The following is a 19,396-nucleotide window of genomic DNA, read 5'->3' on the forward strand; positions in this document are numbered from 1 at the left end:
AACGTCACCCATTCCTTCTCTCCAGAGATGCTGCCTGTCCAGCTGAGTTATTCCATCATTTTGTGTCTATCATTGGTTTAAACCAATGTCTGCAGTTCCTTCTTCTACCCTCCAATCCCTGCATATCCAAGTGCTTATCAAAATGCCTCTTAATTGTCACTATTGTTTCTGCTTCCACCATCACTCCTGGCAGCGCTTTCCAGGCACCTATCACTCTCTGTGTAAAAAAAAAATTTAAACTTTCCCCCTCTCCACTTCAAGTTATGCCCATCCTGGGAAAGAGGTTCTGAATGTCTACCGTATCTATGTAGCAATGTTACAAAGTTTTGAGATTTAAAAAATCAAGTCTGTAATTTATCCCTTCAGATAAAGCATAAAAAGAAGTTTAATTTGACACCTAATTCACTTTTATATCTTCAGTATTAAAATAGTTATGGCCATTTTCATACTCGGAAATTAGCATCTTGTTCCCTATTGCTTTTTCATTGACTTAACACAAAAGCTGTGATCGAGGACAGTCAAAAGCCCATAACGTTCTTAAAAATTAAGAGAACTGAAAGAAATTTTCAGTTATTATAGATTGAAGCATTCTGAAACAAATATGAAACAATCTTACTTAGATGACTTGAAATTAAAGCATATAATTAGTTAGTCACCTAATTGTAGCTAATTACAAAATTCAATTACTAGATCTAAACATCTATCCATTTCTTAAGAATAGATTAACATTTTTAAATAGCCTAAGCATCCAAATAACATTCACACAAGAATTCACAATATAACATAATTTTTAAATCTCATTGTCATGGGTTTATAGGCCAAATGGAAGGAATTTAATGTTTAATGCCTGTAAATTAATGGCCATTTAAATCAGCGTGCGAGTGGGTTTTTCTGGAACGCGACCATTTGGAACGTTGAGGTTGCGGTGATTTTAGTCCCTCATATCGGCAGCAAATACACTGCCGGTTCGTTCGGGGGAAAAAAATCACCGTTTCGAAACTTAAAATGTGAATTAAATGCATCTTAAGAAACACTTTTATACATAAAAATAAACTACATTCTTTTACCTGTCCCCTACGTAAAATCCAGCCCCGTTGTCGGCGTTGACGGCTTTAGAAGCTGATTTTAAAATCACTCCAGCGATTAACTTGTCGGGCGAATTTAAAAAAAAAACACACAGAACGCCCATCGGAACGATTCTTCGGCAAAATCTTGCACTCCAACAAAATATAATACAGGACAAGGTAGGGAAAAAAACGCGTTTTAGCTGCCTGGCATTTGGAAGAAGGGTCCCGACCCAAAACATCACCTATCCAGAGATGCTACCTGGCCTGCTGAGTTACTCCAGCACTGTGTCCTTTTTAGTTAAATACAGTATGTTGCCCATCTAGCCATTCTTTATTGGTAAATCACTGCTATTCAGGGGATGCGTTAACTATGGAAAGTATAATCGCTAATTCCTAAACTTAATTCATGTGACATTTTCAAATGGTCAGCCTTGATGAAGTGAACATTGAGGTCGGGACCCTTCTTCAGACAGTGCACTATTTGTGCCTTTTTGTTCAAACAAGTAAGAAGTTTAACCAAAAATAGGTCAGTAAACTTTTTCTCAATTGCATGCAAACCCACAATGTAATGGTGAGAAGTTCATTTAGTCTTTCACCATCACAATATTGTGGAAATGATGACTGGAGCATCCAGCGTTCTTGTGAAACAAACTCACTTTCAAGTGATGTGCATGAACAGCTTTGTCAGATGTTCAGATCAGAAAGACTTGTTAAATCTGATGAAGCGAAGAAGGTGGATTGGCAACTGACGGTCGTAACAGAGCAGGAAAGGATGAGGCTGATCAACCCCAACAGTGATTGTTAACTGTGTGTCATTTCCCACTGACATTTCATAATGTCCACTAACTATCGATAGGTTGTTATCAGCAATCAAATGATTAGCAAATGCTGAACAAATTACAAAGTGCTGGAGTATCTCATCGGGTCAGGCAGCATCTGTGGAGGGAATGGATAGATAACATTTCGGGTGGGATCCTTCATCAGACCGATTATAATAGTGGGGAGACCCTGGAAAAGCGATGGGAGTGGGACAAAGCCTGGCAAATGATAGGTGGATAGAGATGAGGGGTGTTTGATTGTCAGAGAGGTGGAGCAAATGACAAAGGCTAGAGATGATAAGGAGCCAAAAAGGTGCCAGATAAGGAGAGAAGATGAATGATATGTAAAGTCAGAGGGAGATATATATCTCCCTCTGTCTGTCTGTTAATATATATCTGTTTGTCAAAAATCTGGCCCAGAACATGTAATTAAAGAAGAATGTAAAAATTAATAATGATTACTTGTAACTGTTTCGCTCAGAAACTAAATGTTTTGAATCTTTAATTATTGTATAATAGTTTCCTAGTTTTTAGTCAGCTGACAAATCAGAGTTTGGAACGCATACTGTGGTTATTTGTGTTGAAGAGGGTTGGAAAGGGTTAAAATGGATTTGCCTGGGCTCCAGAAGCAGTGAAGCTTCCAATTGCAATTATGATCTACAGTGTGAACAAGTTGCCATTCTGAAAAAGCCAGGCAGCGGACATGTAGCAGCGTATCTGACAGGATCCCAGGAATACCTGTCTCTGTTTAAAATCTGGCTCTGGAAACATCAAGTGAGGCTGGCAACCGGCTGAAGCCTTCTTTCGTAATCATCGCTGAATAATACAGTGATTCTCTTCGGGGAGGAGAATAGAAGGAGCTTCTGCAATAGTGACTTCTACAGAGCAGGGTCCTGTATCATCGTCCTCGGTGCAGCCACAAAATAATGCATCACCGTAAACTGAATGACTCTTAGTGGCACTCGAGGGACTATAGCATTCATGATGTGACAGTCAGGAAGCAGCAGTGTTTATTAATGACTTATCACGGCAAAGGAGCAAGCTCTTCTGGGCTGTTACCGTCCTCCTCCCATCTGGACCCTGGACCCATCCCATTCTGAATGCATCGAGGCACCCATCCCTGTTTTAATCAAGCTGGCTGAGGTGCTCCTGCCCGAATGAATTGCAAACATCCCTGCAACCCGCGGATGGACGTTATCTTGCTGGAGGGGAATCATTCTAACCAACTGAGTACTATTGTGGGGAGATGCTGTGATTAACATGCCGTGAATCTTCCTCAGGTAAGTTCTGATTTAATTATTGTTCTTTCTTCTTCCGACCTCCCCACCCCCACCCCTTCATCCTCCCTTCCTTCCACTCCCAGTAACAGCTCGGAGCTAGCAGGCAAAGCTTTGTCGTTGTTCTGGAGTGGAGTTGTGCTGATTATGTTAGTTGGCCCTGCATGTTAGGCCAAAAATAAACCCCTTATCTGATGGCCTGCTTTTCCTACCCACAGTCCCAGCTGCATCATGTCTAGAAAAAAACCAGGAGATGCAGACGAGGTTTTCGGTAAGTAGATGCTAATCTATATTTCAACTGAGTCTTTAACCATTTATTGAAAGCTCAGCAGAACAAATTCTTACTCAGAGGCTTCTTTCTGCTTTTGCATCCAGACCCTTTGATGCCAATTTGCTCAATCAATCAATGTAATCAAAAATGTAATCAGTTTTCAACATGAAAGTGGGAAATGAGCAATTCTTAACAGTTCAGGGCAATCCTAAAATAAAGTAATCTCTGATTACTGTTTTAAAAATAAACAACAGCGTGCAAATGTTTACTTGAAGGAGAAAATCAGTCATGACAAGATTAATGAAGAATAGTTCAAGAGGAGTACCTCCTTATATTTGTAAGTGTGTTCGCAGTTAGAGTCACAACCTGATTTTAAGCCGTGAGTCCTGATCAAATTGTGCGTTGTCTTATTGATCGTGGAAAGGAACTTTATTGGGGATGGAGAATGTGTAGTCACCTCCCCCACAAACCTGCCCCTAACCTATCGGCGAGTCCTTTGGCTGTAACACAATATTGTTTATCATGGAATAGCCTTTGTTACAGTACTGTTGTTAATTTGATTGCTACAAGGGCTCTTAAATCTTTAATGAAAAGAAAGCCTCATCATTAGCAGCCACCACATAGTTAATGGGCAGTATATGTTCATGTATAGAGAAAGCATCAAACGGAATAGATCAAAGCAAGCCACACTACAATCAATCACCAGAAGACACACACACACACACACACACACACACACACACACACACACACACACACACACACACACACACACACACACACACACACACACACACACACATACATATATATATAAATAAATATACACACACACACACACACACACACACACACACACACACACACACATATATATACATATATATATATACACACACACACACACACACACAAACACAAACACAAACACACACACACACACACACACACCCACACACAAACAACTTGATATATGTTGATGGAAAGAAGAATACGTTTTAAGGAATGGGTTCAATTAACGGTTTATTGAATAGTTCTCGATCCAATCTGTGGCTCTTTAAAAACATGGTCTGTTGTACCCTCTTGAACGACTGACTTGACCCTTTAAAAGGGATTCTATATTGAAAAGATCACCTTCATTTAAACGTGGCCCTGCGACTCAGTTTGATTAATTATCTGGACAGTGAATGTGAGATTACTCCCATCAAAACCAAACTAAATTGAATTTGGCTATTTCCCGGAATATGAGCTCAATGTATCGATATCTAATATCTTTCCAATGAAGAAGCAAATTATCTCGTGTATGAAGAGCATTGCTTATTAACTATTTTGCAACTTATTCTACTTGCGGTAATTACAGTACTGCCACTTCCTCATGTCGCCGTTTCTGCTTTGGAATTTAGAAACCAAAAAAACCCAAATGTTTTGCTTATTTATCAGATGGCTTATGACCCACCACAACAATTTGCAAATACTGCATCGGACAACACAATGTAATATATTCGAGCACAGAACAAATGGCAGTGTGAGTTTAGCAGATAGTAGAATATCCTGTAGTTTGTATTTTGGTGGTTAACAGTAGCATTAATTCGCTAGCCTTGGAATCTAGAACAGATTCTACCAATGATATGTAAAACCATACAAATGTTCGACCTGTGAAACTCCACTGCTAGTAGTTTCCTTCCAGCATTTCTCTCAAAAACAACCAAATGCCACAACTGTGTTGAAGTGCCAGCTCATCTAATTAATTGCATTTCCACCACTTGGCATCTTACTCTGAGAAAAAGTAACTGAGTGCAGAATAGAGTGTTACGGTTACAAATACAGAACAGATTAAAAGAAGATGCAAGCGCCACAACCAGGTAGATATGGAGATCAGCAGTTTATCCTCAGTCTGATGACAGTGAGAAAGAAGCTGTTCTTGAATCAGATGGCACGTGCTGTCAAACTTTTCTACCTTCTGCCTAATGGGAGAGGGGAGAAAGGGAGAATAACTGGGTTATTAGTGGTCCATGATTATATTGGCTGCTTTCCTGAGGCAGCGTGAAGTTTAGTTTAGTTCAGTTTAGTTTAGAGATACAGTGCGGAAACAGGCCCTTCGGCCCACTGAGTCCGTGCAGACGGGCGATCCCCGTACATTAGCCCTATCCTACACACCTGGGACAATTTTCAATTTTTATTGAAGCCAATTAACCTACAAACCTGTACGTCTTTGGACGACAGATGGCACAATGGGCTAAGTGTTCGGCTGGCAACCGGAAGGTAGCCGGTTCGAATCCCGCTTGGAGTGCATACTGTCGTTGTGTCCTTGGGCAAGACACTTTGCCTGTGTGTGAATGTGTGTGAATGTGTGTGAGTGATTGGTGGTGGTCGGAGGGGCCGTAGGCGAAGATTGGCAGCCACGCTTCCGTCAGCTGTGGCTACAGAAGTAGCTTACCACCACCGAGTGTGACTGAGGAGTGAACGAATAATGCGATGTAAAGCGCCTTGAGTATTAGAAAGGCGCTATATAAATCCCATCCATTATTATTATTATTAATGTGGGAGGAAACCCACGCGGTCACGAGGAGAACAAATAAACTCCGTACAGACAGCACCTATCATCATGCACGATCGAACTTGGGTCTCTGGTGCTGTAAGGCAGCAACTGTACTGCTGCGCCACCGTGCAGCCCAAAGGGCCCCAAACAGGCAGATTTGGAGATCAGGAAACCATCGTTAGTGTAAGTATTGGCTGCATTCACTTCTCTCTGTAATTTCTTGCTGTCTTGGGCCGAGCAGTTGTAATGCATCCCGACAGGATGCTTTCAATGCCCTTCTGTATAAATTGATGTTATTGGAAACATGCACCATTTCCTCAGCCTTGTTCTGAGGAAGTAGAGGTATTGGTGCACTTTCTTCACTGTAACATAATTGTGGTTGGGCAAGGAAAAATTGTTGGTGATATTTACACCTGGAGATGTGAAGCTCTCGCCATCTCCACCTCAGTATCATTGATACAGAATGGGAGTGTACTCCACTCCACTTCCTGAAGTCGATAAACAACTCTGTTTTGCTGATTTTGGAGGAGAGTTTCCTTTCCTGACACCATGTTATGAAGGTCTCTATCTCTTTCCTGTACTCTGTCTTGTCAGTGTTTGAGATCCGCCCCACTCCAGTGATGACATCTGCACACTTGCAAATGCAGACCTGAACATAGTTCATAGAGCAAGATTTGGCCGCTCTGTCGTTAGTGTATAAGGAAAATAGTGAAGGGGTGAGAATGCATCCTTATGGGGCACCAGTTTTGAGAATTATCGTGGAGGATGATTGTCACCTATGCTCGGTGTTTGTGGTTTATGGGTCAGAAAGTTGACAATCCAGTTGCAGATAGGGATGCTGAGTTTCAGGTCTAGAGGTTTGAAGATGGGTTTGAGGCAACAATTCAAGGCTGGTGAATTTTCTCTGCGCCCTTTCCGGTGTAATCACATCCTGCACATCTCCTTTAAAGTTTTCCCCTCTCATTTTAAATCTAAAACCTCTATTCTTTGACATCTCCACCATGGGAACCAGGTTCTGCCTGCCAGTCTATCCAGGGCCCTCGCTTAACGTTTTTTCTCTATTGTCAGCCAGGCAACCTAGGCACCTTTTTAGGTTGCCACATGACAGTTTAGGTGGTCATTTAAGATGGCGTGCATGACGTGCGCAATAATGTGCTCAGACGAAGTGCATAGTTACCAGACGGAATTATGGTCAATGAAGCATTCATATATTATTTCTGCTGATTTAGGTTTCAATGTTAAAAATGAAGCTGTACAATAATTGTATAACTGTTATGTCGATCGCCTTATCCTTGTGCAATTGCTTCTAATAAAATAAACTCAAAAAAAGAAAGAAAGACGAGAACAAGAGTGCAGAATATAATGGTGTAAAAAAATAACAAGGATGCAGAATATAATATTGCAATGTTACAGCTGCAGAGAAAGTACAGATAAAAGTAGTGCAAGTGCCGCAATGAGGTAGGTTGGGAGATCGGGACTGCACGCTAGCTTATGAGAAGTCTGATAACAGTGGAGAAGAAGTTCTTTCTGAATCTGGTGGTACATGCTTTCAATTTTTTTTTAAATCTTCTGCCCAAAGGGAAAGGGAAAATGAAGAAATGATCGGGCTGAAAAAGTCCTTGATTATGTTAAGGGCCTGTCCCACTATACGAGTTTACCCAAGAGCTCTCCTGAGTTAAAAAAAAAATCAATCTCGTGGTAAGTATGTAGAATGTACATAGTGGGTACGTCGGAGCTTGGGACATCTCTTAACGGCTCGTAACGCTAACGGCAGGTTCTCGGGAAACGCGGTAGCTCGTGAAGTTTTTTCAACATGTTGAAAAATGTCCACGAGAGCTCCGAGTACCTACAAGCGGCTATTACCGTAATTCTCCGAGTTTGAATCAGGGGAAACTTGGGAGAACTCTTGAATTACCTCGTACAGTGGGACAGGCCCTTTAGCTAGCTTTCTGAGGCAGTATGAAGTTAGATGGAATCAATGGAGGGGAGATGGTTGGTCTGTGTGATGGACTGGCCTGTATTCACTATTTCTTGTGGTCTTGGTCAGCTGTTGCCAAACTAAGTTGTAATGCAATGTGATAATATGTTCTCCATGGTTCATTTGTAGTAGTCAGTATGAGTTGGTGGTGACATGCCAAACTTCCTTAGTAGAGATGATCGTATGTTTTCTTGGCTGTAGTGTCTATGTGGTTACCACCTTTGTGGTTGAACCAGGACAACATATTGTTGACATATACACTCAACCATCTCCACATCAGCATCAATGATGCTGAACACTGCATACTCCGGAAGTGGCGGCGCTGTTGAACGGCTGCGGCTCGCCTGCAGTCCGTCTGTTTTTACTTTTTTGTTGTTGTTTTTTTGTCTTGTTTAGTTAATTTTTTGGTTATTAGGTTGTGTTATGTGTGTGGGGGGGGGCTGAAACAGGGCTTTCTGTCTCTCCCTTCGGGGGAATGCGATTCTTTCTGTCGATTCCCCCCTTCTCTGCCTCCGTCTGCGCTGAGGCCTAATGGCGGAGCTGGCGGCCTCCAACCTGCGACCGACCTCGAGGCTCCGGAGGCAGAGCCAGCCAGGACTCACCAACGCGAGGCTGGCCGTCTTCGAGCTGTGGCGGCGTTCGGGCACTCCAGTGGCAGCGGCACGACTCGGGGCTGAGACGGCGCTCCGGTGAGGGCTGCACAACTCGGGGCTGGGACGGCGCTCCGGTGAGGGCGGCCCGGCGCGGGGCTGAGACGGCGCTCCGGTGAGGGCAACCCGGCGCTGGGCTGAAACGATGCACCGGTGGCAGCGGCACGACTCGGGGCTGGGACGGCGCTCCGGTGAGGGAGGCCCGGCACGGGGCTGAGGCGGTGCTCCGGTAGCTGAGGCGGCGTTCTGGCGGCGGTGACCTGAATCCGGGGCTCGACCGCGGGCCAGTGGACGACATTGTCGGGAGCTCGCAGGTCACAGGCTGGTGCCTGTTTTTCGGAGCTCCTGCGGCAACAGCTGCGTCCGCTGGACTGGAGCGCGGCAGCTTCGACCACCCCGGGCTGCGGAGCTTGAACCGGCCCGTATGCGGAGCTCGGTGAGCCGCGGGACTGACTTACCATCGCCTGGTGGGGTAACAACATATCGCCTCAGCGCAGAGGGAGAATGAGGAGGGAAGAGACAGCAACCCTAAGATTTTTGCCTCCATCACAGTTAGGAGGTGCCTGGTGAACTCACTGTGGTGGATGTTAATTTGTGTTTATTGTGTGTTTTGGTGTTTATTATTATATGTATGGCTGCAGGCAACGACATTTCGTTCAGACCGAAAGGTCTGAATGACAAATAAAGGATCTAAGTCTAAGTCTAAGTCATACACTGGGGCATTTACTCCAATTCATTTCCTTCATTTTGCTGACATTGTGGAAGAAGTAGTTGTCCTAACACCATGTTAATCCTTTGTCTATCTCCTTCCTTGACCGTTTCATTATTGTTCAAGATTCAGCATCCTACAATGGTGTCATCTGCAAACTTGTCAATGGAGTTTGATGAGAATTTGGTTGCGTGACATAGTAAGGGGCTGAGAATGAATCCTTTGTTGAAAATTCCTATGTATGATGTTTGGTCACATCCTTTGAGATGCATGGACATTTGCTGCCTTTCGTAATCTGTGACCAAAGGTCGGAGAGAACCCTTCTGAAATGCCAAGGTATGTAGGAAGGAACTGCAGATGCTGGTTTCTATCGAAGATAGACACAACCTGCTGGAGTAACTGAGCGGGCCAGGAACGTAAGAATGGTTGCGACCCGAAACGCCACCCATCCTTTTTCTCCAGAGATGCTGCCACACCCACTGAGTTACTCCAGCGCTTTGTGTCTACCTTCAGAAATGCCAGCTGTGTATCATATAAATTGAAGCAACAATGGAGAATCTGTTTGCAATATATTGAAAATTACATCAAGCACACATTTCCTGTTTATTGGAGTTCAATTGAAAAATTCTCCGGATCACATTTCTATCACCAGAAAATGGTGGGGCCATGCTGGCATGGTGGCGCAGTAGTAGAGGTGCTTGCATTTCCGGAAACCCGGGTTTGATCCCAATTACAGGCGCTATTAGACGGAGTTTATATGTTCTCCCCGTGACCCACGTGGGCTTTCTCCGAGATCTTCGGTTTCCTCCCACACTCCAAAGACATTTAGGTTTGTAGGTTAAATGGCTGGGCGAATGCGTAAATTGTCCCTAGTGTGTGTAGGATAGTCTTAGTGTGCGGGGATCGCTGGTCAGTGCTGACTCGGTGAGCTGAAGGTGATGCCTGTTTCCGCACTGTATCTCTAAACTAAACTAAACTAAGCAAACATGAAGAAAACTGTACAATGCCTCTTTCACAACATTTGATGTATCAGCAGATTTTTTTCAGCTGCTAATACCAGTGACAGTTGTAAAGAATGTCACCGGCACCACGTTCAATGGTAATAATTAAAAAGATAAGTTCTATGGGCAAGAATAATATTTAGCAAATACACCTGCAAAATTTATATTTGTGACAAAACTTCACGCAAAATTCATCTAAATCTAAATAAAATACTTGTTCTAAATTCTGAAAATATATCTATACATTTCTGGGATTTATTTCCCTGTCAAGTCGATACATCCCTTTCAAGAAGCCCATTCAATTTTTGCTTCATAATGTATTAGCTGCAGTCCCAAGTTTCGCCCTCATCGTGCAGTGCTTTTTATTTCAGCAACATGGTGGCGCAGTGGTAGAGTTGCTGCCTTACAGCGCTTGCAACGCCAGAGACCCGGGTTCGATCCAGACTACGGGTGCTGTCTGTACGGAGTTTGTACGTTCTCCCCGTGACCTACATGGGTGTTCTCTGAGATCTTCGGTTTCCTCCCACACTCCAAAGACGTACAAGTTTGTAGGTTAAATGGCTTGGGTAAAATTTTAATTTGTCCCTAGTGTGTGTACTGTAGGATAGTGTTAATGTGCGTGAATCGCTGGTCGGCGCGGACTTGGTGGGCCGAAGGGCCTGTTTCCGTGCTGTATCTCTAAACTAAAATCTAGACCACTGTTATTTAGAATTGATAGATAATGTTTAAGGTTGAAACCCATCTTCAGATTTACTTTTTGAGCCTGAGGAAGGGTCTCGACCCGAAAAGTCGCCTGTCCATTCCCTCCATAGATGCTGCTGAATTCCTCCAGCGCTTTGTAATGTGCTCAGGATTTCAGGGTCTGCGATCTCACTGTTAAGGGCCTGTCCCACTTGGCCGTCATTTACGCGACAGGCTGGTAGTGACTGTCGCGCGCCTTCTTCATGCATCAGCACAGCCGTCTGGAGCGCATGACGCCATTTCAATACCCAGTGGAAAGTTGTTTAGTGCATAATACTGTATTTTCTTTCGAATTATGGTGTAATTCAGAAAATTGGTCGCCTTGAGTTATGTTTTCATCCCCCCCCCCCACGGAATATACATGTTTGCTCCGTGCTCAGTACAAGTGGTATTGGTTCCAATCGCTGTATTGCGGATGGTACCCCGCACTGAGGAAATGGCTAAACACCTATTAATTAAATGACTTTTGCGCGTTCCCTTGGGGGTGTGGGATGGGGGTTCGAAATTACAACAACTTGAAGCTGTAACAAAAAATAAATAAACAGGTAAAATAATCAGAGCCGACTCAGCGTAAAAGCAAAATACCGAATATTTTTATTTGACTCCCTGACTTTGCATTAACATTGAACCTTGCGCCGCGAACTCAATTATCGGTGCAGCTACCCGTTGAACAAAATGTTTTAAACTCTATAAAAGAGTGTCAAGTGTCTGAATATTCGCAATTTTTAATGAATCATCATCAGCATCAAACGTTGCAGATCTGCCCACCGCAATATGTCACCTACATGTATACAGGCAAATGACTCAATAGACATGACTTATTCTCTGGGGACTTTCTGATTTCAAACTCCATCGCAAAATGCACCTACATTCCACCATCAAAAGCATGTACAATCAATATATTCGTGATAGTTGATTCGAATACTACAGTACTGCACGTACGAGGTCAGGACGTCAGCACGCGACTGCAATACGTCCGCGTGCGTACGCGAAAATTTTGTGCACTACAAAATCCTGGAGCACCGCGCGATACCGCGCGCAACTCCATACCCCTCCGCTTCTCCATGCGACCGTCCCGCGCCGCCCACAAGCTACACGTGCGTCTCAACGTGATGACGAGGGCGCGCAAATGACAGCCAAGTGGGACAGGCCCTTTATTTACCTGCCAAAGCTCAATGTTATGCTTGTTCTTGAACCGTACTCCATGTTCCTGACACTTACTTGTAATCCCCTAAAGCGGCCTTTTCACGGGGCGACTTGACGCAAGAGTTAACCGGAGTTTAACATCGTGGGAACCTCGTGCGATAACAGTACGGCATTCGTGGACCACCGTGGACCACCGTAGCGCTAACGGCAGGTCATCGTGTAACTTGGTCACTCGGGAGAAAATGCAAGAAAGTTTGAATTTCTCCAAGATTGACGTACACTTGTGGTTGAGTATTGCAACATTATATGAACGTAGTGGCCAGTGCGATATCCGTAATAACTCTTGCGGGTACCGTGGGAACTCCTGCGAATGGTGAACCCGGAAGCTGGACAGAGGGGACAGAAGGTGAGTAAAAATTATCTTCTGTGGGATTGAATTTAAAAAATAAATAAAAATAAAGATTTGCATCCGCATATGGACATCAACTTATTCATGAGTTATGTTAATGAGATTCAAGAAAATAACTATAATCTTTAAAAGGGAATTTAAAAGGGACTTTACTGAAAGGTTACGCATTTTTATGGTCCGTGAGAAATTTTTCACATGTACTTCTTTGAGAGATACAGGTCGGAGTCCTCGGGTCCAGGGGTCCGGAACGCTACCAATCAATGTTGTACAGAGACCCGTGTAAGGAGTGAACTGCACATGCTGGTTTAAACCGAAGACAGACACAAAAAGCTGGAGTAACTCAGCGAGTCAAGCAGCATCTCTGGAGAAAAAAAGCTGATGTTTCGGGACGAGACACATCTTCAGACTCAATTCCGATTAGGCTGTCTGAAGAAGGGCTCCGATTCGAATCGTCACCTATTCTTTTTCTCCAGAGATGCTGCCTGACCCGCTGACTTACTCCAGCTTTTTATGTTTTTCTTCCCAGATCTGACTTACCTGCTGAGTTACACCAACATTTTGTGTCCTTCTGTGCGTATTAACCAGCATTAACCAGCGTCTGCAATTCCTTTAGACATTACCTAACTTCAGATTTTAGAGATATAGCGCGTGGGAACTCCTGCGAACGGTAAACCCGGAAGCTGGACAGAGGGGACAGAAGGTGAGTAAAAAAGGTGGTCTCAATATCGACAAGGGAACATGTGTCCTTCGAGGACGTCCCACCTAATTGTCATTGTTGGATAATCTTTTTAACAGGAACACTTGCAGAGATGGCTCCCAGAAAATCTCAAAGAAAGGGGGTAAAGCGTGTCAGAGATGTTTTTGCCATGTTGCGCTATTCAGTTTCTATATTGTTTCAGTTTCTATATCTATATTGTTGCTCTATTCAGTTTCCCAGGGGGTCGGGACGGGACTGGAGTTGGGAGGGAAAGGTGGGGGAGTCGAGGGAGAGGAGGGGGAGACAGATGGGGGTGTCTTCATTTACTGGCGGCGGGTGTCTGTCACTGAAACAGGCAGGTGAGATTTCACATCCACCTTGTGTGTGCCTCTCTCTCTCTCTCTCTCCCTCCCTCTTACACAGGCTGAGAGACTCTGCCTCTGTGAGTGTACGTCTCTTTCTCCCCCTCTCCCACACACAGTAAGACCGAGGTACTGTGCTCAATTCATCTGTGTCTCCCACATACACAGTAAAATATGTCTCCAAATGAGCCAATTCAACCAAGGGAGGATATATATAGTGTGTGAAAAAAAAAGTTACATCATTTGTGTCACGTGTAGTTCACGATGTTCATTCAAGATTTAACGCGAAAGCTCGGGAAACGGACAAGTCACTCGCACAAATAACAGAAATGCCGAGTACCGTGGGAACTCTTTATCTACCCCCGTTATATCGTGCGAGACTCGTGCTGGACCACGACCTCTTCACTCTGGTGACATCTTGCGTCAACTCGCCCCGTGAAAAAGCCCCTCCCCAGATGTCTTCTTTGATCCCAATCTGTCCTACTTTTTTTGAAACTTTTTATATAAACCGCACCCATGTTTGTGACATACATACAGCCAATTAAAACACGGTCAATCTTCATTCTGCACTTTAGTTACTCAGTAAATGAATCATCGTAGATGTAATGTTGCCGATTAGGAATTTAATAGTTTCTTATTTTATTTACCAGTTTTGGTTATTTCAAACCATTTTAATTGTTCAGAGATGTTTATTCCCATCTTAAACTAAAGCTCAGTTTATTACTAATTATAAACAATGCTACAATTATCTAATTGGTTTGGTACTTTATAATGTTTTCACTCTATGTAATAAATGAGTAAATTAAATTAACCTATTAACTGAATTTTCACAATGTGTCACCAATTGCTTTATTCAGTAATTACTTCCCTAGTCTCTCCATTTAATAATTTACTCTCTTAGAGGATTTAGCAATGGATGTTAGCTTTGTAACATAATGACATGAGAATATGTAAATTTATCTGCACCATATATTTCACAAGGTCCCCAACAAAGGTTTGGGCATCTAGAGTAGTTTGAGAAACTTTAGTTTCCAGACTATGGTTTCCGTGGCAACTCTTCACTCTCCATAAAGAGAATCAAAATGGCAGCTGGCTATGGCACGGTATATATTTGTACCGACCTGTCACAGAGTTCAATAAAGTGATTAATATCATGCCTAGCTCTTACTGAAGGGCGCCACGGCTTATAGTTTGTTGGCTCCATTTCCTTCTGCAGACCTGAATATTATACAAAAAAAAAGATCTTCTGTGGAAATCATTTTTGCAGAGCTCAGGATTTTCTTCAGTGTCAAATGTAGTAGAATGAGGTTGGGTGTGAGACTTATGGCCTTGTGTGTTAAAAAAATGGAAATACCACGGACAGATGATTGGGGGGTAGGGGGGAACAAAGCTCAAAGATAAGAACAATAGGTGTGAGACAGGTTTGAAGAGATGCAGATTGTGAAGCCAAAGGGAGGATAGTAGCAGGAGGAGGGAGAGGGCTGGAAGGGAGAAATAGGTGGGAGTCCAGGTAGTTTCTGATTTCGGCAATCACAGACAGCAAGTTTGACCATTTGGCAAATCAATAGCAGGGGCCCCACTGTGCAAAAAATGAAGGGGATAGTTGGATTTTCAGAAAGTAATAGAATGCCCCATGAATGCTGTAACACATATCTACTTTGACAGCAGGCATCAATCCATTTAAGTCGAACTGTACTAAGCTTGCACAGTAAGCATGTGAATGAAGGGAAGGGAATTACCTTTCAGAAAATGGACAGAGAGCTACAAATACAGAATTGCCACCTGCACCTACACAAGGACAGTACTTCCATGAATTACAATAAATTGGTACATTTTAGGGCAGCACAGTGGTAGAGCTGCTGCCTTACAGTGCCAGAGACCTGGGTTTGATCCGGACTATGGGTGCTGTCTGTACAGAGTTTGTACAGAGTTCTCCCTGTGACCGCGTGGGTTTTCTCCGGGTGCTCCGGTTTCTTTGCGCATTCCAAAAGACATACAGGTTTGTAGGTTAATTGCCTTTGGTAAAATGGTAACTTGTCCCTAGTGTGTAAGATAGTGTTAGTGAACGGGGTAATCTGTGATCAGTGGGCCAAAGGGCCTATTTCCGCACTGTATCTCTAAAGTCTAAAAGTGCAATGTATAAAGTGGAGGCACTGCTGAAATGTGTCCTTACAAGGATGCTGGATGAGGCAGATTTAATAGTTGCATTAAGAGGATTTTTGATTGGCACATGGATATGCAGGGAAAGGATGGATATGGACCACGTGCAGGCTGAGTAGATAAGTTTATCTGGACATTATATTCAACACAGACAGTGTGGGCTGAAGGGCCTGTTCCTGTGATGTACTGTGCTATGTTCTATGCTCTCAGTGTAGACATTTAAAGCCGGTTGTGGGTAACTTCAGTCTTGTTTAGTTTTGAGATACAGCATGGGAACAGGGCTACAGCCCACCGAGCCCACGCTGATCTTTGATCACCCGTTCATACTAGTTCTACGTTGTCCCACTTTCTCATCCACTCCCTACATACAGTACTTGGGGCAATTTGCAGAGGCCAATTAACCTACAAACCTGCATGGATTTGAGATGTGGGAGTGAACCGGAGCACTTGGAGGAAACTGACATGGTCCCAGGGAAGACTTGCAAAATCCTAATAGACAGGATCGAGCTGCGAGACAGCAGCTCAACCAACTGTCCCACTCTGCCGCCCTCCAACTTAGATTTTTACAATGCGTTCCAAATGTTTACAACAGCTGCACTTATTTCATTGATTTTGATCTTAAACTCTATGGCTTCAGAATGTGGATTTTTTATATTCAGACTTTGATTGTAGCAGATTATTTATGTCAAATAAAATTACAGATACCAGCTTAATTCACCTAATAATGAAAGATGCTGTTATAATTTGTGTTTCTCTTAAAATATTTGTGACATTGCCTGGTTTTTAAGTAATTACAATAAATAGCAAGTTTGTGAAGAATTTGGAAGTACACTCTGGAAGTAGATTGCAATATATGAATACAAAAGTGAAACTCAGTATTAAGCTCAACTCATGATTTTTGCTGTATAAACTTCCTCCAACCTTTACACATTGGACCCACTATCTTTAAACTTCTGATAAAACATGATTGATTTGAAATGATAGAATGGAGCAACTCAGTGGGCCAACAAGTATGCCCTACCTTGTTGTTTTTTTTGCCCTAGATTCCAGCACCTGTAGTTCATGTGTCTCCAACCTGAAATGTTAACTCTGTTTCAGTCTCCACACATGTTGTCTGACTTGCTATCTACAGAATTTCTTCTATATTTCAGATTTCCAGCATCTAGAATTTTAGATTAAAGGGCCTGTCCCACTATACGAGTTTACCCAAGTGCTCTCCCTTGTTTAAAAAAAAAATCAAACTCGTGGTAAGTACGTAGAATGCATGTAGCGGGTACGTCGTAGCTCGGGTCGTCTCTTAGCGGCTCGTAACACTAATGGCAGGTACTCGGGAAACGCGGTAAGCTCGTGAAGTTTTTTCAACATGTTGAAAAATGTCTACGAGAGCCTCGAGTACCTACGAGCGGCAATTACCTTAATTCTCCGAGTTCGAATCGGGGAAACTCGGGAGAACTTGAATTACCTCATACAGTGGGATAGGTCCTTAAAGCCCTGTCCCACGGTACGAGTTCATTCCAAGAGTTCTCCCGAGTTTGCCCTGATTCGAACTCGGAGATTTACGGTAATGGCCACTCGTCGGTACTCAGGGCTCTCGTGGACATTTTTCATCATGTTGAAAAATCGTCACGAGTCTTCCCGTGCTCACCTGCCGTTAGCGAGTCTTCCCAAGTACCTGCCGTTAGTGTTAAGAGACGTCCCCGAGCTCCGACGTACCCGCTACGTTCATTCTCTGTGCTTACCACAAGTTTAATATTTTTTAACCTCTGGGGGAGTGCTCTTGGAATGAACTCGTACCGTGGGACAGGGCTTTTAAGAGTACATTTCTCTCTCACAAGAGTCCTTTCTCACTCTTGTGATTTTTAAAAATTTACATTTTGCTTTTGCAAACCTTGCCTAGAGAGTACCACATATTGCCCATTCTCCGATTGAGAAGGTTTCTCTTAAATTCCCTACGATAGTTATTCGTTATTATCTGACCCCTGTGGCCCACAAAGTTGGTATTTTACAATTGTAAACAGCAAACCATTTGATAGTTAAGTCCTTTATCAGGTAACTTTTTAGCCTTCTCTTTACTCTACTGCGTAAACTTTGGTGGCAAAAACAGGAAAGTAGACTATTATCTGAATGGTGGCCGGTTAGGAAAGGGGGAGATGCAACGAGACCTGGGTGTCATGGTACACCAGTCATTGAAAGTAGGCATGCAGGTGCAGCAGGCAGTGAAGAAAGCGAATGGTATGTTAGCATTCATAGCAAAAGGATTTGAGTATAGGAGCAGGGAGGTTCTACTGCAGTTGTACAGGGTCTTGGTGAGACCACACCTGGAGTATTGCGTACAGTTTTGGTCTCCTAATCTGAGGAAAGACATTCTTGCCATAGAGGGAGTACAGAGAAGGTTCACCAGACTGATTCCTGGGATGTCAGGACTTTCATATGAAGAAAGACTGGATAGACTCGGCTTGTACGAGCTAGAATTTAGAAGATTGAGGGGGAATCTTATAGAAACTTACAAAATTCTTAAGGGTTTGGACAGGCTAGATGCAGGAAGATTGTTCCCGATGTTGGGGAAGTTCAGAACAAGGGGTCACAGTTTAAGGATAAGGAGGAAATCTTTTAGGGCCGAGATGAGGAAAACATTTTTCACACAGAGAGTGGTGAATCTGTGGAATTCTCTGCCACACAAGGTAGTTGAGGCCAGTTCATTGGCTATATTTAAGAGGGAGTTAGATGTGGCCCTTGTGGCTAAATGGATCAGGGGGTATGGAGAGAAGGCAGGTACAGGATACTGAGTTGGATGATCAGCCATGATCATATTGAATGGCGGTGCAGGCTCGAAGGACCGAATGCGCCCTTCGAGGACAACAGATGGCACAATGGGCTAAGTGTTCGGCTGGCGACCCGAAGGTAGCCGGTTCGAATCCCGCTTGGAGTGCATACTGTCGTTGTGTCCTTGGGCAAGACATTTCACCCACCTTTGCCTGTGTGTGAATGTGTGTTAGTGATTGGTGGTGGTCGGAGGGGCATAGGCGCAGATTAGCAGCCACGCTTCCGTCAGTCTGCCCCAGGGCAGCTGTGGCTACAGAAGTAGCTCACCACCACCGAGTGTGACTGAGGAGTGAATGAATAATGCAATGTAAAGCGCCTTGAGTATTCTAGAAAGGCGCTATATAAATCCCATCCATTATTACTCCTGCACCTATTTTCTATGTTTCTATGTTTCTATGAATCACAGTTTCCCTAATCTTTTCTGATAGTTTCAAATCTTGTGAATCCTACTTTCACCTTTGTCAATGTTTTGATTTTGCAGAATTGTGCACAATATCCTGAGTAAGATCATTTGATATATTTCTTACAATTTGCGATAAAAATCTGTAGCCTTAAGGCAGATATCTTAACTGGGGGTTACAATTGAAGAGCACTTCCTTTACATTGAATGTGAAGGTTTATTTACCCGAAAGAAAGGGAATATGTTTATTCTATTTATTTGGTATCAGATAGAAAATTGTATTAACTTGTTTCCCAATCAATAAAAACAAATTGGTGTCTATTGAAAAAATTTTCAAAGCTTTTTTCC

The 19,396-nt window shown here is 43.3% G+C and overlaps 1 protein-coding gene across 2 annotated transcripts in view; it reads left to right on the forward strand.

The window, feature by feature from the left end:
* Positions 1 to 2,554: 2,554 nt before the first annotated feature.
* samd14 (sterile alpha motif domain containing 14) overlaps positions 2,555 to 19,396 on the forward strand; it is a 112,203-nt gene continuing 95,361 nt past the window's right edge. The window contains exons 1-2 of one of the 2 annotated variants that reach the window (XM_033035331.1): positions 2,555 to 3,165; positions 3,381 to 3,433. In XM_033035331.1, coding sequence (XP_032891222.1) covers positions 3,394 to 3,433 — 40 coding nt within the window. In that variant the 5' untranslated portion in view covers positions 2,555 to 3,165; positions 3,381 to 3,393. The remainder of the gene's footprint in view (positions 3,166 to 3,380; positions 3,434 to 19,396) is intronic. The other variant, XM_033035330.1, reaches the window with a different exon arrangement.

Source organism: Amblyraja radiata, chromosome 16 (assembly GCF_010909765.2).
Source record: "Amblyraja radiata isolate CabotCenter1 chromosome 16, sAmbRad1.1.pri, whole genome shotgun sequence".
NCBI lineage: Eukaryota > Metazoa > Chordata > Chondrichthyes > Rajiformes > Rajidae > Amblyraja > Amblyraja radiata.